General features: G+C 45.9%; 2 protein-coding genes across 2 annotated transcripts; one reads left to right on the top strand and one right to left on the bottom strand.

The window, feature by feature from the left end:
• Positions 1–3186: 3186 nt before the first annotated feature.
• LOC135401157 (uncharacterized) lies at positions 3187–15717 on the bottom strand. The gene is made up of 8 exons (XM_064633383.1): positions 15561–15717; positions 10372–10460; positions 10083–10311; positions 8506–8625; positions 8359–8447; positions 6726–6942; positions 3946–4014; positions 3187–3268 (listed from the first exon to the last, which is right to left on the bottom strand). The coding sequence occupies exons 1-7, from the start codon at positions 15654–15656 to the stop codon at positions 4003–4005; spliced, it is 852 nt and encodes a 283-aa protein (XP_064489453.1). The 5' UTR covers positions 15657–15717; the 3' UTR covers positions 3187–3268; positions 3946–4002.
• Positions 15718–21048: 5331 nt separating this feature from the next.
• LOC135399906 (neprilysin-like) lies at positions 21049–24709 on the top strand. Its single transcript, XM_064631640.1, has one exon. It carries the CDS (start codon positions 21177–21179, stop codon positions 24249–24251), a length of 3075 nt encoding a protein of 1024 aa, XP_064487710.1. The 5' UTR covers positions 21049–21176; the 3' UTR covers positions 24252–24709.
• Positions 24710–24956: the final 247 nt, after the last annotated feature.

The raw sequence follows: 24956 nt of genomic DNA, 5'->3' as shown, positions 1-24956 counted from the left end.
CGTGGCAACGTCGTATTGGAACACCATAACCAGCGAGAATCGCGTTTCTAAACGTCTCAACTGCGTGCGCTGTTGGAACTGAGCTTCACCCCATAACACCGTCCGGAGCCAAGTAACATTCAGAATGATGTCGTTGGGCCTTATTCTGACTTGCTGAAAACCGAGAGTTTTGTTTTATTTCGTGTTAGCGCCGCGAAGCAACTGTGGCCATGAGCGACGTACGGATTGTGGACAGATGGAGAGAGGGCAGCAGGAAGGAGTGGGGGACAGGGGGTTTAGTATGCGTCTTGGGCCAACTTCAGAGCGAGCTGTGCCGACATTCGCCTCGAAAGTCTTCGGAAAAGCCAGGAAAAACGTCAGATAGCACAGCCGGTTTTAGGATTCGAACCCACTACCTCCCAGTCTTCAGCAAGACCTTGGCTACCACCAGGGAGCGGGATGCCTGAACCCGTTCGGCCATGTCGCTCGTGAAAACAGAGAGTGTACGCAGCTTTTGGACACATTATGCGAAATACAAACTGTCCAAAATAAGCGAATCTACTATATCCCATTGTCAACAAATCAGGAGAAAGAACGATGACATTCGAAGTGATTGTTGGCGAACGCGTAATGTGGTGAAGTTCTATATTAAAAATATGGTTTTGTAAAGAATAACTTCTTCGAGTCGCGACCCATGGTTGTAGGCGCTGTTGTGTACATCAATGTGGTCTTTATCTCACTCTATAGCTGAACTATCTCGAACAAGGGAACCGAACCCGTTTCCATCCAGGGGCCATATCACACGCATGGCCGGCACGCGGTAACCGAATGTACGACCACGTTAAAGACACACATTTTTTTTTTAGGTAATCACACGTTGCACGCGATCTCCGTCTCTTGATTACTTACCTGAGATATGCTACGACATACATACAGCATCGTCATCCGCAATCTCTATATTATTGCTCGTTTCAATCCAATCCAGCATCGTCATGCCAGTCACGGGACATATGCAGAAGCTTTCTCCGGTTTGGTCACAGCGACAACGTGAAGATTATCATGTTTGACATAGGCTGAGTCACCTTACGGGCAAATGTACTCCGAATTACATTTCGATACTTGACGTCAAGAATGCCATATCATATCATATCGTGATCTGCAAGCAGTAACGAGTTCTCCGAACGAGACCACGGGAGTATTTGGCCGCGGTCCAGGAGCTTGCTACGTTATTCTGTCCGAACAACAGTTTAGCGCAGAAATGTACTTGAAAGCTGAGCGAACAAGAATTTCTGGCGCAGCGTTGGAATATGTGCATTTCCAGAAGTACCTCGGGATAGTAACGGGAAGAAAGCTTCCGCCACGCGCCATTGGCAGGAATACCAAGACAAGGCGTTGTGCTCGACGAGATAGACTGTAAATGGTTATGATAGCACTGTTCCGCCTCAAAACTGAGAGCTGACCTGGAGTTCGAATTTCCCGGAGTTCACGGTCCAAGTATCGAATGCTCATCTCATCAGAGCAATCCCACATGACATGCATTTTGTTGAATGGAACCTTATATGGTTATATCCTGCGGGTATACGTGTATAGATAATCTTCGAAGCATTGTCATAGTACTGCTCACGGTGTCTCGCTGCCCAGGATGCAGAGTTGTACACGTTACTCGAAAAAAGTAATTGATTACAATTACTGTTACTACTGCGCGAAAAGTAATTCTTTACCGTTACAAATTACTTCATCAAAAATGCAATACGTTACCGATTAAAAATGTAACGCGTTACTTTTCCCGTTACTTTTAAATTGTGGGCCATAGTAAAGCAACAAGCCTGCAGCGTGCAAACATGCAGTTCTTGTTGCAAATTCTAATGAGACTCCGACATAAATGATAAGTGAAATTCACAAATACATTTGAAAGCAACATACAAAACACATACACGCGTTTATTAGATTTATATACACATTTAAAACAACATACGCTTCGTTTTGTTACTATTGTTATGTTCAGCCCGCACAATTTATCAATACAGTCACCTCTATTTTACTGTTGCTCCAGCAGGTCGCGGTTTTAAGGGATTATCATATTACTGTGGTGTGCATGGAACACGTGTGGACTAGAGACGGCCGTCACAGTGACCTCTGCGTCATTGCTTCAGTCGAACTCGTGGTGGAACTGAAGAACAGATTGGCTTGCTGAAAATGGTTGCCATTTTTGACAGAAGGTTAATAAAGTAACCGATTACTCAGTAATTGATTACCGAAAATTGTAATAAGATTACTAGGAAAATTACTTGCTCACAAAATTAATTGAATACGTTAAAAATTACTGAAAAAAGTAATTGATTACTAGTAACGCGATTACTAGTAACTCGTTACGTACAACTCTGCCAGGATGTGACGACAACCTTCGGCATTAATTGTTTTATCCACAACATAGACCATACCACGAGGAGCTGCCCCACACCGTCAAGCTGCCTCCACCGAACTTCACTGAAGGTGATGCACTTCACTGGCATCCGCCCGACTCAGGTACAGCGTCAAATTAAAAAGCTGTGATCCGAGACGCATTACTTGAAAGGACCGGCTCCTATTGCTCAGAAGACAAAAAAAAAAGTGCCCATTGAACCAGACGGGACGACGACGGGCAGTTCTGGGTGTTATGGAGGGCTTGTGAACACATGCACGAGTTCCAATCATGTAATACCCTGCGTCAACCCGCCCCGTCAACCTCGGACGTCTCCCAGGCCGCCTTGCAAAAGCTTCAGCGCCGGACCTCTTCCATTTACAAGTCACCTACACTCTAAGAAAAAAAGTAGAGCCTTCTACCCGTCTGGGTAGAATTGCATTGCAATCAGAATTGTACTCAAATGAATAGAACTGCAAGGGTACAAAAATTTCTAAACAGGAAGAAACTACTAAGGCAGGCCGGCGTTGTACCCTCCCAAGCCAACTGCGGCCTTGCTTGATAAGTGGAGAGAGGACTGGGTTAAGGGAGGCGCCCGGCTTATACTCAGAGAGGAGAACGGGCGCGCCGGTTCAACGCGGCCCGTACGAATACTGTCGTTCTACCTGCATGGGTAGAAAATTCTACCTTTTTTCCTAAGAGTGTAGGAATTTGTTGCTGTTCGTAACAGCGCGACCAAGATAACCAATGCATCCCCGCCGCTCAGCGCGGTACGCTGAAGAAATGGACACATGGGGAAAGCTAGATGTGATGCTCTAGGAGTGCGTTTATTTCAAGAAAAAAAAGGGAGAAAAAAAAAATTAAAAAAAGGTGCGGCCGCAGTCATGTCTGAAACAAAGAGTAAGACACAGAAGTGTTAGTAATTCGTTCAAGCTTTCTCTTCAGCAGTCTGGGGGCTTAACGAACAATTTTTTAAATTATTTATAACTACAAAGTGAACAAAAGTATTTTTAAAATGTGGCAGATAGGACTAACAACAACAACAACAACCACAACAATAAATGATGACGATGACAAACATGTACGTGCCTAATGTTCGGCCATAGGACGGCACGGAATATAGAACGTCCAAGCTACCGTATTTTCCGGTGTATAACGCGGGCGTTATACAGTTAAAAAGTGTTCCGAAGAGGTCCCGCGCGTTATCTAACGATGCGCGTGTACACGGAAATATTTTCCTACAGAGTACCTATTCAGGACGGTGACGTACAAATTCTAGCCTCTTCCAGAGTGTGCTGTGGCTTTCTCCCATATCTCTTAGGGCCAGTTCACCAAACCGGCGAAAGGGCACTGGACTTCATCACAACAACAACTTTATTTTCGACCTTGGAGGTTATAAGGTCATAAAAGGTTAATGATGTTAAGGATGCTACTCAGCAGTCAATAATCGGACATCTGATATTGTTACTGAAGTGAAAATCTGATCAAATCTTACTTCTCAGTTGTAATCAGGATGAAGTCCACTTATGGTATAGGACGGTCCGGGAAAAAGGACTGGTACTTACGTCGTTTGGTCGTCGCGTTGTCCTGTCCTTTGAGTCCTCCATTGGTCTTGACGGCGTTTACTTCTTGCGCTGCAACAGCATGCATGCAGAAGCGGCTCAACCCATTGCACACGGAGTAACCTAAGTTGGCGTCCATATCTACTGTGCTGGACAAACGTTCCCCGTATACAGTGGGCACCGTAAAGTCTCCGGACTAGCCTCATCCCATTAAGATCTCCACTAGGGGGGGAGGTATATATGTTTATTAAGAAAAAAGAAAGGAAAGGTTAGCCAGGCAACAAGCCGGCTTGCTATTCCGGAAAAAAGGGGAAAACGAAAAGGACGGACAGAGAAAAGAACAAAGGAAAAAAAAGGGGGAAACGAAAAAGAAAAGGAAGGAAAAAGAAAAAAGGGGGAGTCGAAAAAAAGGAAGGAAAGAAAAAGAAAAAAACTGGGAAAACAAAAAGAAATGGAAGGAAAAAGAAGAAAAGGGGAAAAGAAGGAAAGGATCTCCACTAGGGTGTACTTCAACCGGCACGAGTGTGCGCCCCTGTTCTGTCCCCAACAGGGCGGCGCCGTGGAGAAAATGTCTCTTCTGCGTTCAGGGAACGTTTGTACACTATATACTGCGTGACGCAGACTTTGCATGCCGCGAAGGAAATGCCGCGGTCAACGGGTCCCCGAGAAATAATTTCTGCGCCACAGACAATGCGAAAGAAGAACAACAACAAATAGAAGGAGAGGGAACCACCAGTACAAATAATCCTGTGTTAGTTTGCTGCCTGATACTATAGTGTCCCCACTTACCTTAATAAGCGCGGCATTTATTCTACTACGTCATTTGCACTGAAAACCAACGGAAAAGGGAATAATATTGTAAATTAATAATTGGATAAGATAATTTCCACTCTGATAAATCTATCTCTTCACCATCCACAAAAATACAGCAGATATTATGCATCTTACTTCCCCAGCTGTACAGTCGCAACTATTGGATTGAAAAGGCAACATTTTTTGCGGCACAAGGTCTGCACAGTGTCGGCACAGTTCCCTTAGAAGTCAGCCCAGGACGCACATTCCCCCCCAGACCAAAATAAAGAGAAAAACGGTGTTCCTTCACGAATTTTTTTCGGACGATCTATCGAACGGATTTTTGTTCTGAAAACTGCTTTGGTATCCGGTGACCGAAGAGATCAGATGTTCTCATTGGTACAACTTCGTATCTTTTATAATTAAAAAGTTAATTATTGAAAGCTAATTAAGACATTGCCTTAGGAGTTTGCTAATGCCCTCCTAGGGAGTGCCCTTCAGCATATGCTATACTGCAATTGATTTCATCTCGGAAAAAGTGATAGATATATTTTAAAGAAATGTGATCACATTTAGCTGGGACACCCTGTATACTTGGCATTCTATGTCATCTGAAGAGGTACTTCACTGCCACATGTCTCACTTTTAGTGACGGGGACGTCACCGACAGCGACCATATACTACCATATCCTCTCTAATTTTATGCGTACGGGTTTCTTTCGTCTGGTAATGAAAGCCATTCAGCCTTTGTGAAGGCGTAGCACGGCACTGTAGAAGCCCAAATTATTAAACCCACGTGAAAGGCGTTCAATTAGGGAATTTCGGTGACCTCTTTATGTAGACGGAGAGGATGGCGTAGACCTCGTGTTCTCCAAGGACCTCTTTATGTGTGCAGGCCTAACGTCTGGCATCCTCTTATGGAATTCTCTGCGTACTGGTCGCCATGTTAATTACATGTGTTAACACGTGTCGGTAAAAATAGCGCTATTGAGCGTATAAAATAGCGTATAAAATTGAGAAGAGTGTATCAGCAATGGAGGCATTAAGATACACCTGAGCCACTGAAAACGAAGCCATAATAAATTTCAATTTCAATGGCGAAAAAAAAAAAAAAACATGGTCACAGAGCAACATGTTATAACCCAGATGTTTATTGTTTATTCGTATTACTATATACAAAAGCTTAGGGATGGAATTTTGGGTGTCATTAGCACATGCGAGCACATGCTGTATGTCTTCAAAACTATTATAGACATCAAGCCATTCGTAGGTTCGCAGAGCGGACTTGCGATGGGTTATCTCCTGTGATTTTACATAACCACGACATTATTAGATCCCCAACGTATCATCGCGTGAGAGTATACATAGCGAACAAGCGAATGAAGCGCTTTGAATTTGAGCGCGCTGTTGATGGGCGCGACACCAAGCGCCCGTAGCGAAAAGAGCGTAGCGCCTTCGTCTCCTCATACTACTCGGAAAATCTGAAAAGTTATCAGTCAAGAAAGTTAAGTTAAAAAGTTAAAAACTAATGTGCGCGTACCTGGGCTTTTGCAAACGGCCAACACTACAATAAAATAAACCGAGAGTTTTCCGTGTGACGGTGAATTCAGGTTGTCTTTCACATCACATCTGGAGGAAATCTCTAAAAAATCCGGATAAAATTGTGTAGATGAAATTTAAAAAATCCACCGGATAAAATCCATGTGGATTAAATCCAAACAACCCTGACCACCGCCGGACAAAACTCGCAGTCTAGGGAAATCTGGCGAAATTTTTCGTACAATCCATGGGAACATCCGAATGTAGGCTGGCAACACTGAAGCACTGCAGTGACTTCGGGGACTCTATACGTCACACACGTTTAAGCAATCCGGCTTTCTTTACTCAGCTGGTGTAGCGCTATACCCACCCTGCCGACTGGCCAGGATCCGCTACCTTGTAGGTTGTTCGGTGATCATATAGGAGACCGCGTACGTGATATATTCACTTACGACGGTGACGTGATGGAGTTTGATGTCGCCCTCGATCACCATCTGCGTCGCCGTCAAGCGTCGCATCACCTCGTGGACTATCTTGTTGTTGAGGGAGATGAAGGCGCAGTTGCAATGCGAATTGATGGTGACCTTCTCCCTACTGTATTTGCCCATAGCCTCACGGTGGTCTCGGAAGTCGATGGTGAACTTCACGTCGCCGAAGGTTATGGTCATGCTGTCAAGAGCAGTTCAGTGTCAGGCAGTGTCAGTGCAGTGCTGTTTCTTCGAAAAACATCAATATACAAAATCACGTGACACCTTTATCGTCTGGCACAATTACGATAACGCGGAAACCACTTGAAGCGGATGTAAATACATAAGCAAGAAAAGTAAAGACAACAACAAGAAACCATTGCCATTTAGCTGGCAAGCTATTCGATACAGGACAGGTCAAACGTCCTTCTGGCAAGAAGGAACTTGCAGCATCCCCTTGTCATTAGGGAGGGATTGATAGGTATTGAAAAAAAAAAAAAAAAAGACAAGGCGCACAGGTCGTGATTATGGGGAACGACTTAGCTGAATCATTATTGCCTGTAAGGTAAACAGGAAGCGTCTGGTAGTAACCACAATGAAGCGCGAACAGACTTGTGCTTGTCAGCTTGTGTCCGATTCTTATGGCGAAGACACGTGGCCTAATTAAAAAAGAAAGCGTTAAATGCGCGTGCAGCGACCAGTAGAGGCTGGGTTATTAGCTTTGAATCTGTTATTTTAGGGATTAATATTCGTACTAAGCTGTAGCTCAACAGCTACCGGACATTCTTTTCGTGTAAAATTTTAGCGTCACTACGCCCATGGCAGCTCAACAGTATAATTTTAATTTTACAACTATCACAATAGGCACATACCCAACGCATATGCTCACAAATAGAACTATTACAATTTCCGTCGGGGCTCCTAACATTTTTACGACAGCAGACCCCAAGTTAGTTGACCTATATCTCTGTTTTTTTTTTTAATTCTTATATGTATGAATACTGCAGGTCCATCTCGAGCCCAAGCAGTTACATTGGCAACGTAGGGAACCTAGGAATAGCACGACTCGTAGAATTAAAGAGCCAGAAAGTTAAACCAGAGTCGTCCATATATCATGTACCCCATATTCTATGCCACTACAGTGAACCCTCGTTATTATGACCATGGTCGTTCCCGAAAATTTTGGTCATAATGCGGAATTGTCATATTAAAGGGGGAGATTGGCAGAGGTTTCACTGCATTGTTCTCCAGGAGTATGGTCGTAAAGCGCGTATGTCAGATTATCGGGGGTCATATTAACGAGGGTTCACTGTATACCCATCACCAGTCACTCACCGGTCATATTTTGTACTAGTATGATATAAAAATATGTGAGTAGCTTCGCTTTCTGTGGCATGGGTAGCGGCAAATAGGTTATTTGAAGGAAAACCATATGAACCTCAAAACCATAATAGTCATAAAGTTCCCGATGTGCGAGAAAACTTTTATATGGAGGCAAAGAAAGATCATATGGCAACACTTTTACAACGCCATCCTTACTTGCACAACTTGTCGGGCGCGCAAACTCAGATTTTAGGAGGATATAAACAGCGTTTTTTAGTACGAAGACTTGACTTACTCTCGGGCCTTCTCGTCTGGTACGAACGTAATCTCGTACACGTCCGCAAAGCAGACACCGCCATTGAGATCGACCGCGTACGGGAGTTTCTGAAAACAACGCCGATTACTAATGTGGCATACGCCACCCAATCTCTAAAAGACTTACGAAGTCGTCGAATGGGATGGCAACTTCCGGCAGATAGAAGTCCCCGTACATGGTGAACTCGTCGGCGTCCGCACCGTCCTCCATGTCGTGGATGTTGTACACCAATCCGTCCACCTTTGTCTGGAAAAGCAGGCAAAGGTATAACCGGAAGCCATGACGCGCCTTTATCGTCGTGTTGTCGTTTTCATTAGTCCAACCACTGTGTAGGTCCGTCCATGACTCTGTGGAGTCACGTGACATCACGTGCCATTGCTGCCGCCACGTGGTCGCCAGACTGTATTCGTCGTATGCGCGTAAGTTGTGTAACAGCTACAGTATAGCATAGGGACATGGACAATTTCGCCAAGGTTCGTATAGATTTGAGCTTTTCAGTCAGAAATACTGTTATTGGTATAGCTTTTATCACTCACAAAAGTGAGTTTGCAATCGAGCACGATAAGGAGAATTTAAAAGACGCTTGTTTATGCGTTCTGCCGTATACCAAGAGACTATATATAGGTGGTGGCCATAACAGGTGTTTTCCAGTTTGTTTGGCTAATACAATAAGCTCAAATAAACACACTTTGACTCACTAAGTAGAACTACAACATCATACTGCAGATGTAACACCAATACATGGCAGCTTCTCGGGACAGAAAATGTGCTTTCGGATTTGGGAATTAGGTAGGTAAACCTTTCCGAATTCGAACCTCGGCAGTTTCGTGACTAACGACGCGAAAAGGTAAACGAGTTCACGACACATTAAAGGGCTTTCAATAAAGATTTCATAGGATTTCAAAGAGAGCCTGGCTAAAAATTTTAAAAACATTACCGCCAACCATAGCCTTATAAAGCTAGCGCGTTTGACTACAAGGATGGCGTCCCTAGTCTCGTGTTGTTATGAATAATAATTATGCCGTAATGGAAAGATAAATACAGCGGTACTGTTGCAAGGTGTCAGTAGGAAACAAAACATTCATTAGCGTTTCCTTTAAGATGCGGTGTTACACGAATAACCATATCGAGATATTGCTCGAATTCTGCGCGAAGGTTCCGCCATATCAGCTTCTACACACTGGCCAGTGCGTTTCCAGACTTGTACGTATATGGATTGGATAGTTTGGACAATTTGGACAGTTTTCCAGATCCCTGCGGATGAAAATAATGGTTTTGTCGTTTTCTAGCATGTTCCTCGTGCTGGAGCCGATTACAGTACTTCCTTAAAGCGCGGCTGGAAAGCGAAGCCAAGAAAACAATTTTGCGACGGTGCAGCCAACTCTCTTCGGAAACAAACGTGAACCAGACCGCATGATCCGCCTTAAGTTGCGCTGAAAAATTGTGAAAGAAGCATTCGTACCAACTGTGCTTCCCGAAAGACCATTGGCAGTTTTGTTTGCAGCTTACCAGGACTGAACATCTTATCATTTCTCCCTTCACGTTTAAAATTCACAGGAGAAAATTCCTATGAATATCCGTCTCTATACGCTGTGGTATAGCCAGCCTGTTTCCTACGCGCGTGTTATCCAGGCTCATGATGTTCGCCAGTGCAGGCAAGAAAGAAAACAGAACGTTCTCGAAAATGGAAAACAACTCCATACCACAAGGTCGCCGGTCTCTTTGTCCAGATGCAGCTCAACAAAGTGTTCTCCTCCATGTTCGAACACCTTGCAAACCCGGCCAACGTCGCTGTTATGCCACTCATACTGGTCTGTATTACCGGCCTTGACGTTACTGCTGGTCACCCTGAACCACCCTCCGTAGCCGTTCAGTGTCATGTTGCCCCATATGTTCTTCATGTCGCCTTTCTTCGTGAACTCCCACATTCCCCTGGAAGGCATATATATCATGTGCGCCAATGGTATTCGCGCATTTCACTGGTATACTTACAAGCGGATGTTCTTTGGCATGATGGCCTGGAAGAAGATGGAACCGACCTCTTTCAAGGGCTTGGGGAGGTGTATATACACGGGCGACCTCTGTGGGGGAAGATACAATACAAACATGGTTTGAATCACCACGGAACAATTAATTCCCTGCGAACAGTGAATGCGCAGAATACTTATTGTCCATCCGTGTCTTATATGAACGCTCTCAGAGAGAGAGAGAGAGAGAGAAAGAGAAAAAGGTAAACACACTGTAGCTCCGACTTTTACCTTTTCCTGTTGGAACTCCACTCTAATCACCTACCGCTACTGCTCCTACCTTACTCCTACCCTTCTGACATTTACTCTGCCAATATTTTTTTACAACAGAGTGCAAACACATCTCTCCGTCTTTTACACTTTCTTTGGCTTACTCCTTCGCTTGCAATAGGGCTGTTCGGCTGGGCCAGAAGGCGCTCCTGTTTACGGCAGTCAGCGCCACTTGTGGCGATAGTGCTAAGTTTTCCAAAGTAGCGTGTTCTCTCATCACGCACATGGTATGTGCTGTGTCAGAATGACCAAGTTGTGTTGCGCTTTTGCATATAGCGAAAGAGACCGAGGATTGTTTCCCCATCAAGTCGGAAGAAGGGAAACCGTCAACAGCGGCGCGTTTTCGGCGCAAGGCAGAATATTGTCGGACAGGCTCGAAATACGAGTAAAATGAGCCTCCCAGGTGCCGTAGATGTACTAGCTCTGAGCGAAACCTGACTGACGAAAAAGGCCTGAATGCAAACAGTTAGATATCTCTGGTTTCAAATGTTTTACTCAGGTTTACAAAGTGGGTGGAGTAATGATTTATGTAATGAATGGAGCGAGCGCTACGAATGTTTGTCAGCAGCCAGTAGTTGGCTCTTTTTATGGGCGTTACATTCTTCCTTTTCCCTCTTTGCTTACTCCAACCCAAGCTACCACTCGTCACATATCCGTGACTGTTTCGGAAGAGAGGAATATGGGAGTCAGATCAGAACAGTCATCAGAACAAGAATTTAGAAGCCTTTGAGGCTGAGATTATTGACTTTGAGACACTTGACTGTGAATGAGAACTAACTTAATGAGAGACATGTCTCAAGTACAACACAACTTTCATAATCCAAGTACCAATTGCAATGGCTCCTAGTGGATCCTGCGTAGGTATGATGATTTTGGGATTCACATGCACTCGCGACTTGCTCATACTTCTTGCTTGCCAAGCACTCGCTATCTAGGAATTTGTTCCACATATATCTGTAGAACATGTAATTAAGAATTTAAAAAATAAATGCATGATCCACATTACTCATGATTTTCACGTACACTCTTAAAAATGAACTTCACCGCATAGCATGCTCCTAGCAAACCATAATCTCGAATGATATCGTTATCTGCCCTGATTTGTTGAAAACGGGAGGCGTACGCCTTTTCTGTGACAATTATAGTGTCACAGAAAAGGCGTACGCCTCCCGTTTTCAACAAATCGAAGCAGATAACGATATCATTTGAGATGATGGTTGGCTAGGAACGTGCTATGCGGTCAAGTTCATTTTTAAGAGTGTAGTACTACGCAACTTCAGACATACACTCTTAAAAATGAACTTCACCGCATAGCACGCTCCTAGGCAACCATGATCTCGAATGATATCGTTATCTGCCCTGATTTGTTGAAAACGGGGGGCGCACGCCTTTTTGTGACACTTATGCTGTTCATAATTGTCACAAAAAAGGCGTGTGCCTCCCGTTTTCAACAAATCAGGGCAGATAACGACATCATTCGAGATCATGGTTGGCTAGGAGCGTGCTATGCGGTGAAGTTCATTTCTGAGAGTGTAAATCTACGTCTGTGACAGAATGGCGTAGACGAGCTGGTGGAAGAAATTTATTATGAAAAAAGCCTGACCGTGGGGCAGGAAAGATATACAAAGGCCGAACAGCTCAAGTTTATAAGCTTGGAGAATCACACAGCTATCAGCTTAAGTTTGAATGTAAAAAAAAAGAGAGTAAAAACAGATATAATACAGGTACGCTCCGGTGTCCTTTGTGTAGTTCGTGCGTCTTATAACAGTAACGTGATTTAGGCTTTTATTTTTCCCGTTCCCCGGGCTGTACATTCTCAGATATTGCACGGAAACAAGTGGAATATCGTGCACAGCGCATATAGTCATATTCTTCGCCTGACGAGTCTACTCTACTCTGAAACTTTTCCTTCCCGTACCACCAGGGGATAAAGGCGGCGCTAGTGTCGCGCTGCCAAACTCCAGGCGAACGTCCCTATACCATGTTCCTTTACTCAGTTCACGATTAAAAAAAAAAGAGAAAACATCTTTTGCTGAGAAATGCATATGTAGACCATCTGTGATGGTCGGATACTTGCGGATTTGCAGAGGACCTTTTAGGAACTATTCATTTCTGCCTTCCATTGAAAGGCATATCAACTGGTCACGACCGTCGATCACTCCATGCCGCACTTCCTGACGTTAAACGAATTCCACGACGCGACGGCGTTTATCTGTCAGCACGTCTCAAAGGAAGTTGCAACGCCAAACACACGCGGACGTATAGATGGCCTCTCAAATGAAACGCAACCTTCGTACTCATCAACGCGCATGACGGTCCCTTCACAGCCGAATTCCTGACGTATCCATCTGATGCAGTAATGGGTACGTAATTATGACGGTGACGGGAGAGCTATACGGCGAAACGCACGTGAAAGGGATGCCTGAAAAGACGGACGACACTCCGTAACCCACACAGCCGCGAAAATACCACGAGGCTTCACACCTTCCCTCGAACGTCCTGGTCCTAATGAGACTTCCGCTCGCGGTCCTATAGCATCTAAGACCCCATAACGCTCTATACAGTATTGCGTTCCAACGCGTGCGTGCGTGCGTATGCGTCGGCATACTACTTCTACTTGGAGCGCGGCCCATGACAGCCTATAATACAGAGTTCGAGGTAGCTCGTTACTGTAACTAAGTTCCTTTTCTTGGTAACCTGTAACTTAACTCGGTACTTTTCCACCGTGGTAACTTTCAGAGGAACTCGTTTCTTTTTCAGGTAACTTTGCCAAAATAACTTAAGCTATCTTCCAAGTTACTTTTAATTCGCTTTTCACTCACGTCCCCATATTTTCTTGCTTTCTCTCCGGTTCTTTCGTGGCATTTTATGCCATAAAACGTGATATTTAATCAATGAGAGTATTCTATTCAGGAAGTAAGAACCGCTGCCATTGAAATGAATCTGAACCATTGTGCACCCACAAGGAAAGATGCAAAGCGTTCGAATTGTTGGACATAAATGAAAACGATCTAATCGTGTTGCACTCCTCCGAAAGGTCTAACTCAAGGTCTAACTCAACTGCTCACCCTGTGCTCAAGTGCGCTGCACCTGCGTACTGCTCTTTTGTGTCCGAAGTAACTTGGAAGTGACTCGTTCTTTTTTTAGGTAACTCAGTAACTGTGTGTTACATTTCAGGCTGACGAACTTCTTTATTAACTTAGTTACATTTGTCACACGGTAACTTAACTCGTAACGAGTCCTTTTTGACGGGTAACTTCTGGATCTATGCTATAATACGCGGGGGGGGGGGGGGGGGGTGCGAGGCCCATTTTGTGTACGATATGCACGTAATTCGAAAAATTGATGTTATTTTTTGCCCTAAACATCGTCGCTGAATTTATACATAAGTACGACATAATTATGAATTTATGTTGCGCCAAACGATGCGTGTTCCTTTTACCTCTTTTTCGTGTCTCTATCTCTTTTGCAAGATCTCGCGTCGCGACGGGACCACGCAGGCTCACTTTGGGGAGAGTTTGGGAACCCAGTCTATTCTCGCAAAACAGGAAGTTCGCAGATCCCTTTCACGCAAGCAGTCTTCAATGATGAATGGCCATGGGACATGCACGTCGCGCCACCAAGCGTGTAACGTGTTAACTTGTCAGGGAACATTGGATCCAATGCTCTTTGAGAAGTTGACACGTTACACGCCGCGTGGCGCTAGGTGCATATTTAATGGCCTTTGGTTTCAATGATCATTGAAGGCCGCCCGTGTGATAGGGGTATTAAAAAAGCGGTACCGAAGCGGCTTGAGGCCCCAAAGAGATAAAACGTCGTCAAATCGAAAACACTGTTTGGGTTCTCGGCATGCGCTGTGGAAACCTCTTCTTTTCTTCAGAGCCGCAAAGCACTTATCGATACCCTATACTGAAAATAGATCTATTAAGAAGAAAAAGAAATCTAGTCAGTCATCTACATACGCCTTTGGAGATAAGGAGAGAGAGAGGAGGAGGAGAGATACAGCAGCGCCGCCATGGGGAAGGGCTCGCGTATAGTGTCAATCTTAACATCCAGGCCAGGACCAGTCTTAACATCCAATACGGAGGGAGGAGGGTGAGTGTGATGGATTACATTATCAGGCGGAGGATGAAAAGTGACATCTCTGTGCCCAGCCGTCCTATCCGCGGCGCAGTACTATTAGAACTAGCAAGTAGTACAACAGAAGACACACACGAACAACAGGACAGGAAAACAACGTCCTTGTCCTGCTCGTGTGTGTGCCCTCAGTTGCACAACTGCCAGTTCAAATAGACCATGAAGTTACTCGACCATCAGCTGGGCACAAATGAGTGACCTACTATAGCATGGAAGCTCGCTATACGTTTAGTCTCACAGCTGTATACCATCTTCGCATAACGTTTTATTCAATGTATGCGGGTAGTAGCGTAATTATTCCCCGAAAGGTATACCTACAACGTCCATACTTAGAGAGTAGCAAATACGTCTACAATAACATTGGTTACAGTTTGAAAATAGCCTACGGCCGTAGTGACAGGAGCCCTCTTCCGGAAATAAATTTCTCTAAAAACAACCTGTCGATTGTCGACGTGCTAACTCCACTGTGTGACCTCAGTGTCTCAGTATACTGTGTCTCAGTATACGGGTAAATGGTGCCCATTGCGCGTCCAAGTAAGGCAAACATCCTCAAGCATCCTCACAAATAAACAAACAACTCAAACAACAAACAGACAAACGTCCTCACAAAGGGTGTTGAGAAGGGAGTGCGGAACATCTGCTCTCGTCGTTTCTTTTCCCATGCGATAGTATATACCTGAACCGCGATGTCAATTTACTTAACCCTGAATATATACCAGCAACAGTGAAGACAAGGTACGAACTTACCGGATAGCAGTACGAAATGCCTGGCCCGTTGAATGCCTTGACATGGTCAATGAGGGCATCGCGTATGGGATCGTAGTCACCGGAGCTGTCGGACATGGCTGCTACTGTGAACGGTGGTGCGTTTCAGGCTGTCGGCTGCAGTACCCGCTGAGTCACAGCAACGCCTGCAGTGCCTTTTAAGGGCCTTGACTGCATTCATGCGTTGGACAATGCAAAAGTTATAACGGCGCCCGAACTGAAAAATTGGTCGTGGGTAAAGTTACAGCTCCATTGCTATCCATGAAGGTTCACGTGCGAAAACGGTGGCTTGGGCATAAATTTCCCGGTGGTATCGTTCTGAGCATTGTGTTGAAACTTCGAGAACGTTCGAGCTTATTCTAGGTCGGTTTCGAAGGTGCACAGCTGCTCCATTTTTCATCGCTCTTCCTGATCGATATTGTACGTCTTTCTCGCCTAGCAGTAATGCTACCATTTCCGTATGCGTGTATATAGTGTTTCCTAAAATGCCATATTATCCAGCGGATGTTATACCGTTAAGACAGGCGCACCACATTAGATGACAATGTATGTAACTCGAGCAATGGGGTAGAGCATCGCCCCTGGCGATGAAACTCCCCATACACCGTCTTGTAATAAAGTTGTTGTTAACTCCGAGGACAAAGATCAAATATGTGCTGTACAGTCTTTTGGAAAGCTTGTTATTAGTTCGGTAATTGAAGATGTCTATACTCTTGCCTACTGATTATATAAACGTAACATGAAAACGGTTAGGAGCAACTAAGGTTTATTTGAACAAGAACTTTCGTGAAAGAAGCTGCACTTTCCTTCCTTTCCTGCACTTCCCTCAGCGAGGGCTCCTTGACTGTGTTTCTTCTCATTTTTTTTTGTTCCCCATTTCGACGTATCTACTGATTATATACTTAGATCACCATTTGTGCCGGCATGAACAGGCCCAGGAGAGTTGATGAAGATGAAGAAGGCTTAGGCATAGACATTTTCACCGAGCCAATAGACGAATGTTTATGGAGTCATCCTGAGATATACTGTCATCAACTTCTCTCATCGTTTCCCCCAGGCCCTGACGAATCGCCTGCCTCATGCGATGACCGAGCATTCCCAAGAGCGGTCAGGTTTCACCTGCTTGTGGATCGTCGTCATGGTTGTAATAGCAGGAGTAGTTCTTGGCTTGAGACCTCTGCTCTATGGTCGACCGAAGATTCGGGTTCCTCAGGACACTACAACCACTGCTAACCTCACTCTCCAGTAGGGCAGTCTTCTGTAACATCCACAGTTGCGACCTTTTCACCTCCAGGGTTTAACCTTCGCACAGTCTGACTCTGATTTGTACTTGGTTTTACTACAACCGATGAAACATACAGAGGGTCACAGCTGGTCCTCCGTCTACGTCCCGCACAGCGAAGCTGCAATCCCGAGTTGTATGACGTTTCTGTGATTATAGTGACTCGATCGGGGCTCAGTCCTTGACATCTTCGACTCGGTGTCTTGTCAACTTCAAGCTGCGTGTGAGATGGAGTGCTGAGCCCGGGCAGCCGGTTAAAAAAGGGTTTTCCGCCACATCCTCTACTTGTAATGCCTAATGGACACACGCGCACACTAGCATACTAATTTGCAACCAACGTATATGCTGTCAGTCAACCACGCGTGGCCACACTATTTCGTGTGTGGTGTGAGTATAATGATTAGACATAGAAAGATCGTCTCTTCGTCTTGTTGCAACCAGAGGGGGGCTCTCCCTGTAGTAACGATCGAAACCACGAGCATTTTGGTGTATGTATAATTTGAGTGTAGTTATAAAGAGAAAAGTAAATAACAGCTCAATCGCTTATTTGTCGTTACTGTGAATCGTACTTATTTAAGTGTAAGGTGTAACCGTCCTGGTTTATTATTTGTTATTTAGACCCTCTGTACTCTAACGGTGTCATCCAATTGGCTACAGGAACGGGAGAGTGAGTCTTTGCGTCTCAGTCGTATAGAGGCGGACCTTTGTGCTAACGTAAAGGCAACACCTACTGCACACAAAAATGTTGGTAAGGTTGGACTTCTTCCGTAAGCTGAATCACCTCTTGACCGTTTTTGAGCAACGCAATCAAAAACCGAAACCCATGGGACGTATTCCCAGTGCCTAAGCGTCGCGTTCACACCGTGGCCCTGTACGCGCAGCGAAGAAACGCCCGCGAGACGACCACCCGAAACGCATGGGACGTGCACAGAGCGAATGACGCGCAGCCATGTTGCCGTACTCGTCGACCACAAGCGTTTGTTGGAATGTGCTAACCCAAGCAGCACAACATGTTGGCACAATATTGGCGATACCGGCCCAATTTTGGTCCTATATTGGGCCGACATGTTGCGCTGCTTGGGGATGTTGTTCTTTTCTACGGTTTCTGCGTTCATTCGTTCCAGATATCGTTGAAATGTAGAAGTAAATTTAGTGTGGCGGAGAATTGCCTCAAAGCTTTGTGCGAATTACTCATACGCAACTTTGTCTGCCGCACCGCGGACGTCACCCTGTCCACACCTCGGAAAACGCGCCCGTACGCGCGCGAATATCTGTAGTCGACAAACTCCGTCGTATATCCTCTCCGCGCGCGTTGGAAAACTGGTGTTGGAAAACTGGCGATGTCAAATCCGCGCACGCGTCGTGAAAACGTCGCAAAAACACTCCATGCGTTTCGACCACAGGTGCAATGGCACGCTTCCAGAGCACCTGCCGTACCACAAGTCATGCGGTACCGGGACTTAGAGCGTCTCGGTTGTCGTGGAAACTGCAGTCGCCATACGGAGTCAAACCTCCCCATTTATCGTACACTCAGTGATATAATACACATTGCGTTGTATGCTCTCTTTTTATTTCATTCAGAAGAAATAGAAATAAGCAAAATTACTTGTCACGTCCCCTCCTCGATACGACAATGTTCCATGATGCATACACGCAAAGTTTTTCGGAATAAAGATAGTCCATCCCATGGCGCATGGATCATTTTCATGCCAAATATTTGTATGGCTGAAACTCACAACATTCTGAAGGGTAGCATTAGGGCGGTATCGATTACGACTTTGTGAGAAGGCACGTGCATGGCGACTGGTGTGGGTTGAATTCCACATTCGACAGGTCGCAGTGGGGGGAGGGGGGAGACGCCTTCGTGGGAATCACTGCAGCTGTTCGTCCTTGCACCATTAAATTGTCCATTGGAGACATGTTAGAGATTCGGTTAGAATTAGTCGTGTCATCGCCTGAGTCACGTGATACATACTCGGGACTGACACTCCGATGGCAACGCCACCTAGCTAAACAAAGCTTATTGCCTCCTCTCACTCTTTCGTCACGTGGACAGACAGAGTAGGGATGTCGTCTGCTTCAACCAATCGCCCTCGACGATTAGGCTTTCTGTGGCTATACCAGTGGCTGACTGCGGCTCGTCCCCATAGCTAGGACCGCCAAAAGCTGTCGTGATTGGTGGACTGTTAGTAACTACGTCACGTCGTCTAAACGATCAGGCTTTATATCTAAGTGTCGTTTACCCTTGGGCACCACTCGCCGGCTGTCGCTCGCAACATTGGCGCCGACCAGTTGACGTCACTTGGATTCGTTTGGCCTCCTTGTGCTTGTGGTAGCTTGGGCAAGAGAAAAAAGATATACACGGTCAAGCAGTTAACTTCCCGGAAACGCGAAGATTCGACTGAAAGGATCCTGTCTACAAGACGTCAGTGAGCAGACAGTGAGCAAGGTGCAAGTATGTGTCAGCGTCTTTCTTCTAAGATCCTGAGCATTCACCACTCTTACGATACACCACCTGGAGAACGTATGGAACACTGTCTGCGTTTTGTCACCTATCCGTTGAAACTACTTGGGTTCTTCAAAGAATCCAGCAAGAATGTAGAACAAGCAGCTGGACGACAGAGACTGCTACGCTGCGTGAGCTTTCCCTTGATCTACATGATATTCCCTCCAGCAGGACAGCAGATACTGCAGTTCTTGAGACTCGCTGTCAGGAGACGTTCCTTCATATGCGTCTCACCGATTCTTTCGCGTGGCATAAAACTTCTTTTCACGGGTGTACAGACAGCGTATCTTGCAACTTGGGCCTTCCACATTAAGCAGCTGATGGCAGAAGTTTCGGCTCTGTTCCCAGAGTACGATGTGGACACCTTGGAACGGGTTGACAGAAAGTGTTTCTTTCTCTCCGTGTTCACCCTATCGTTCGTAATGATGAATGTGTTCTTAGCTGTGAAATCCGTATTTCTGATATCTGTTCAAACCTACTTCCACAAATATTTCACGATGCAGGTGCCAGAGGCCATGCCTCCTTCGTTTGAGATATTGTTGAGGATCATTGTAACATTCCTTGCTGGGTGTTTTGGTTTCTCTCTCAGCCTCTATACCATCTGCATGCAATACTTCGTTGGAGTATGCTTCGCTATTCGGGGCGTAATAGATCAGTATGGGAGAGATATCTCACGACTCTACAACCACGGACCACTCGCACTGGAAGACCTCGTGATACTTCAACGGCGATTTGTGAAGTTAGCTGTTGGAGTTCGCAAACTCAGCAAAGCTTTCTCGCCGATGATAACGATTTGCGTGACGGAGATTGTGTTGTCGACCATAAGTTTTCTTCCCCATCTCATCAATCAGATTCAAATGAAGCTAGTTATATCACCCACCGCGATGCTACTGCTAGTTGGCAACTGTATTTATTTATTTCTTTTGTGTGTTTGCGCTTCTGACTTAGACCAGGATGTTTTGAAATGGGCCCGCTACGTCCATGAAAGCAGGAAGCGAACGCCGAGAGCGAGCATAGATTACCTGGAGCGCAGTGCATTTAGTTTGGAATCCTTTCGTAGCTTGAGGATGATGTTTCACGGCAGCGGGATCATTATTTTGTCGAAGCATACGGGCATGGCCATTTTTTCCGGCGTACTTACATATGCCGTTGTTCTGCTTCAATATACGCTTAGGATGTCAGGTGCGGCAGTTGATGCGCCAAACTGCGATCTTTCTACTCAGTGATCATTATACACTCACTCCCGGGTCGGTTTCTCCGTCTCCTACACGCAGGCCGTGCCCAAATGAAAAAACCAATAACTCCAAGTTATTTATTGAATTAGTTACTTAGCTCTTCCGGAAAATTGTAAAACAAATCCTTGGGTACTCACTGTGTAGCACCGTGAAAACGAGTTCAAGTTGTAGGAAAGCCCTCACGCACAACATGAGCAACGTGTTAATTTGTCATCTATGGTAAAGACAACAAATAAAAGAAAGTATACAATATGTTTACTGTCATTTGGTATTATTCCATTGTCCCTACGAAATTACTCTTTACAGTCTGACGCCGCCCAGGAAATCAAGGCGCTCGCACAACTTTAGCCAGTGAAATGAAACAGACAAGGGCAACTGTGTGATGTGCTCATATCATTCATAACCTGTGCTCATTTCTGTGCGGTGGCCTGGGATTCATGGACAGTACGAGGAGAAAGAAGATGACGCGCGGATTGTTTCCACCTCCAGTGGGCGCAGTCCTCCGTTTTTAGAAGCAAACAGGTCAACAACGACTTCCAAGAAGAGAAACCGTACTCTGGGTAGGTTTCTGCTTGATGAACGGATCTTCTCGCTATGGCCAACGTAGGGGAGTCGCCGTCCCCTACAGAACGCTTGGCTACGGCTGCGGCTCGGAAGAGAGCGAGATAGACGGGAGGACATGGTCCAGCTGGAGAAGCGGTCCTGCCGGCTACGGCTACCCAGTGTCAACTGCGTACACCCGGAGTTCGGAGCAACAGACTCGGGCACCCTCGGCTCGGCTACCCGAGGAACACCTCGAGTACTACAGTACTATCGACGGCATCGAGCTTCCGACGCAGCCAACAGTTACGCAGATGTGGGCCCAACAACAGTACGATGCACCAATGAGCCCACACGCGGATGAATACTATAAGAGCGTCGCGACGAGCGAGTTCTCGGCCAATTCCAGCTTTACGTACCCACACAAGGAGGAAGTGGACAACACAGCCGGAGGGAACACTGGTGAATCGCAGGCTACGGAGACGACTGAAGCCGAAAAATCAGGCAGTGCGTCGAACAACTGTCTGGGAAGTCCGGGTGGATCATCGATGTCGTTAGGGTCAGTGGACGAGACTCGAAGAAAATCGTCGTTGACGTGGGTTTTAGGACTGCTTGCTCTTGCGGCACTGCTTGCAGGTTGTGGTTATCTTTTATACGCCAATGGCTACATCCCCAGTGACTTCTATAAGCTTGTATCAGTACCGTCAGGAGTGCGCAGCAGCACGCACGCTCAGGTGGGTACCAAAAGCGTGACCCGCAAACTGGTGCCCCCAGTTACAGGAGGATATTTCAACGATGCTCCCGATCGCGGAAATTTTGTTGATGACACCACCGACACGACGTCATCGTACATCGCAGTGTCACTATCGAGCGCGGGACAGGGGCGACCAGTGACGCCGTTGAACAAACGTAAGAAAGTAGCGGTTTGGGAGGGAAAGAGAATCTACGCGAAGAGTGTCAGTGTTACAAAAGCCAGAAGAAGCGTGCCTCCGAGTGTTTCGAGCACAGCAAGTGCAGCAAAGATGACAAAGTACAGCTTGACGACAGTGGTGCAACAGCCAACCAAACAAGTGAAAAACGATTCCACGAAAGTTACACGAAGTGGAACAAGGAAGGATTCCGGTTACAACGAAGGAAAGCAGTGTGAAACGCGCGCCTGCGAGAAGGAATCAATTTATTTGACAAATTACCTCGATTGGAATATAAAACCGTGCATGGATTTTTACGGCTTTGTGTGCAACAATTGGAGGAAACTGCATCCCGAAGTGGGAGAATCCATCGACTCACTGTTGGTACGGAGGGTAGAAGAGGAAATTTATCACATGTTTACTGCACAAAGAAAGACGCCTTCGCGGTTGCTCAAAACGGAAGCGCTCATTAGCACGTGCGTCCAGAAACCCTTTTCGAATGATCATCGATCGACCCTGCTAGACTTCATGAGGGACCTGGGTCTTCGAGGGTGGCCCTTTCTGGACGACACAAAGACGCTCATCGACGTGTGGAAGTCCGTGAGCCTCCTCTTGAGGAACCTCGACCTCGCAACGTTGGTCTCTGTGAGCGTCGAGATGGATCCCGAGAACGACGACAAGCACATAATTGCGCTAGGAGAGCCTAGTTTATTGATCGGAACGTACAGGACGAAAACGGTTCCATTACCAGAATGGTACAACATGGTCATCACAACCTGTTTCAAAATTTTTACCAGTGGCAAATACGTCGAGATTGCGAAAAAGGTGCGCGATATCGCTGTCAGGTTGGCAGAAATTTCGGTCGATCGGGGACTTGAGCCGTTCAGCGCGAAACGATACAAGTTAGCGCAGCTGAAGAGATACGGCAATCTCTTGCAACTTCTGACGTTTGTGTTCAACAACATAACAGTAGTGCACAGCCGGATGAAAGTCCTCATCAAGTCTCCAGACTACTTGGGGAGCCTCAAGGACGTCATGCACGTTACCAAAAGCGCCGACATGCTCAACTATTTGGGATTTCGAGCTTTGGTATGCATTTCACCTCTCCTACCAGACCAAGCATTGGACATGGCTTCTTTGCAAATGAAGGAACTCACGGGGATTGACCAGAAGAACTGGCCGCGTTGGAGGAGATGCATTAGGATGTTTGAGCGAGTCGTACCCGTCGTGTTTCTACACGCATACGCACAGACCAGAGAGGGAGTGAGCAACAAGGATAAGGTGTGGGCTTTGATGCACGAGATTCAGGCCAGCTTCATGCTGAGCATGAATAGCGCTCCATGGATGAGTATCGAAGACAAAGTGATGCTTAAGGACAAGCTAACGAAGATACGATTGGAAATGTTCTACAAATTCTGGGGAAAGCTGGTACACAAGCACTCGGCGGCTGAGTTTCTCCCCGACGTTGAGCCTGGGAGCATTATCGTAATGTACAAGTCACTGGCGAAGCAGTTCGTGGAAACGAAGCTGTCCGCCATTAAGTACCCGCGGAACGCGCACGTGAGAGAGTGGAAGGGGTCCGTTTTCGACACGGAACCCTATTTTGACAGGCAGACAGAAACTATCTTCATTCCCATGACGATGTTCGATCCTTCGTACACAATCGACGGCGAATCGATGTTGTTACAACTGCCACGCATCGTGAGGAAGGTGTTTCAGTCACTCATGCAAGGCATCCACGAAAGCAGCTACGCGCTGAACAAACTCAGGTGGTCCGTGGACACCCAGATGGGATACCGCGATATGCAGCGGTGCATTGAGAACAACGACGACAACAGCACTGACGACAAGGTTCTAAACAAGGTCACCGCTGAATTCGACACGCTCGATAGCTTGGTGTTGCTGCCGACGTTCAAGCTGTTCCTGAAGAAGGTGAACCATATAAACATCGAAGATTCCGGAGTCCTTACGGGGAGTAACCTTACGGTGAAGCAGCTGTTTTTTGTGCTGTATGCAAAAGGTTTCTGTGAAACTTCGAGCGAGGCTCGTATCAAGGAAGTGTCGGAAGAATTTGCACGCAGTCCTGGTCGTTTGCGTGTCAACGTGCCTCTTCGTCATTCCTTCCGTTTCCCAACGTTTTGGGAGTGTGCCACGGACTCGCCTATGAATCCTAATCAAAAATGTACCATATGGACCTCGTGAATGAATGATCAGCGAAAGAAATGTTCTAACCTGGTGTACATAGCTATAAAAGCTTCAGTTGTTTGTTCTGCATAAGTAGTCGAAGTTTAAAACACGCACGTATAAGTCGAGTGCAGTAATTCAGTCAAATCGATTCAATACTTTTATTTGTCGTATTTCTTCCGCTTCTGCCCAGGCCTTGCGAAACTGTTTATCACATGTAAAAAGATAACATGCCCCACAGGTTGATTGTCATGCTTATTCAAAACAAAACAAACATGTATAGATTTTGTGTATGCTACGGGTCCTACAACACTCACATAACAGGCAAGGTTTCAGGCATATTGCACGTTAATAGGGAAGCGAGGTATTCTTATCAAACTTTTTTTTCTCTCGGCAGTATGAGCTCACAGCAGAATGTTTGAAATGGAGTCTTACGCAACATCGTTCTGCTATACAATAAACGCTTTTAAATCCCACCGTATAGCTCTTTCCCAGCGTTAGGTACTGAAATGCTCAGACGGCCTCTACTGTCTGGTATAGCCTCCCCTCGTAGTCGATTGTAAGTCTTTCGTGCTCGACGCCGCCATCAGGGGATTTTTTTGCCACTGACTCAAGATTGGAAACAAGTGTCGCGAGCAGTACACGAATACATGAAGCTCATGTTTCCTGTTTGTCATTCTAGTCGGATAGTGCACTCAGATTCCCCTTTTCGTATTTTTTTTT

This window comes from Ornithodoros turicata, chromosome 7, assembly GCF_037126465.1.
Source record: "Ornithodoros turicata isolate Travis chromosome 7, ASM3712646v1, whole genome shotgun sequence".
In the NCBI taxonomy this organism is placed as follows: Eukaryota; Metazoa; Arthropoda; class Arachnida; order Ixodida; family Argasidae; genus Ornithodoros; species Ornithodoros turicata.
This window is presented reverse-complemented; position numbering and strand designations above follow the sequence as displayed.

Excerpts from the sequence above, each read along its gene's own strand:
- LOC135401157 (XM_064633383.1), bottom strand. The coding sequence starts at position 15,656 with ATGTCCGACAGCTCCGGTGACTACGATCCCATACGCGATGCCCTCATT. Across the intron at positions 10,461-15,560 it reads GCATTTCGTACTGCTATCCG|AGGTCGCCCGTGTATATACA; the intron begins GTAAGTTCGTAC and ends CTTCCCCCACAG. Across the intron at positions 6,943-8,358 it reads CCAGACGAGAAGGCCCGAGA|CATGACCATAACCTTCGGCG; the intron begins GTAAGTCAAGTC and ends TGCTCTTGACAG.
- LOC135399906 (XM_064631640.1), top strand. The coding sequence starts at position 21,177 with ATGAACGGATCTTCTCGCTATGGCCAACGTAGGGGAGTCGCCGTCCCC.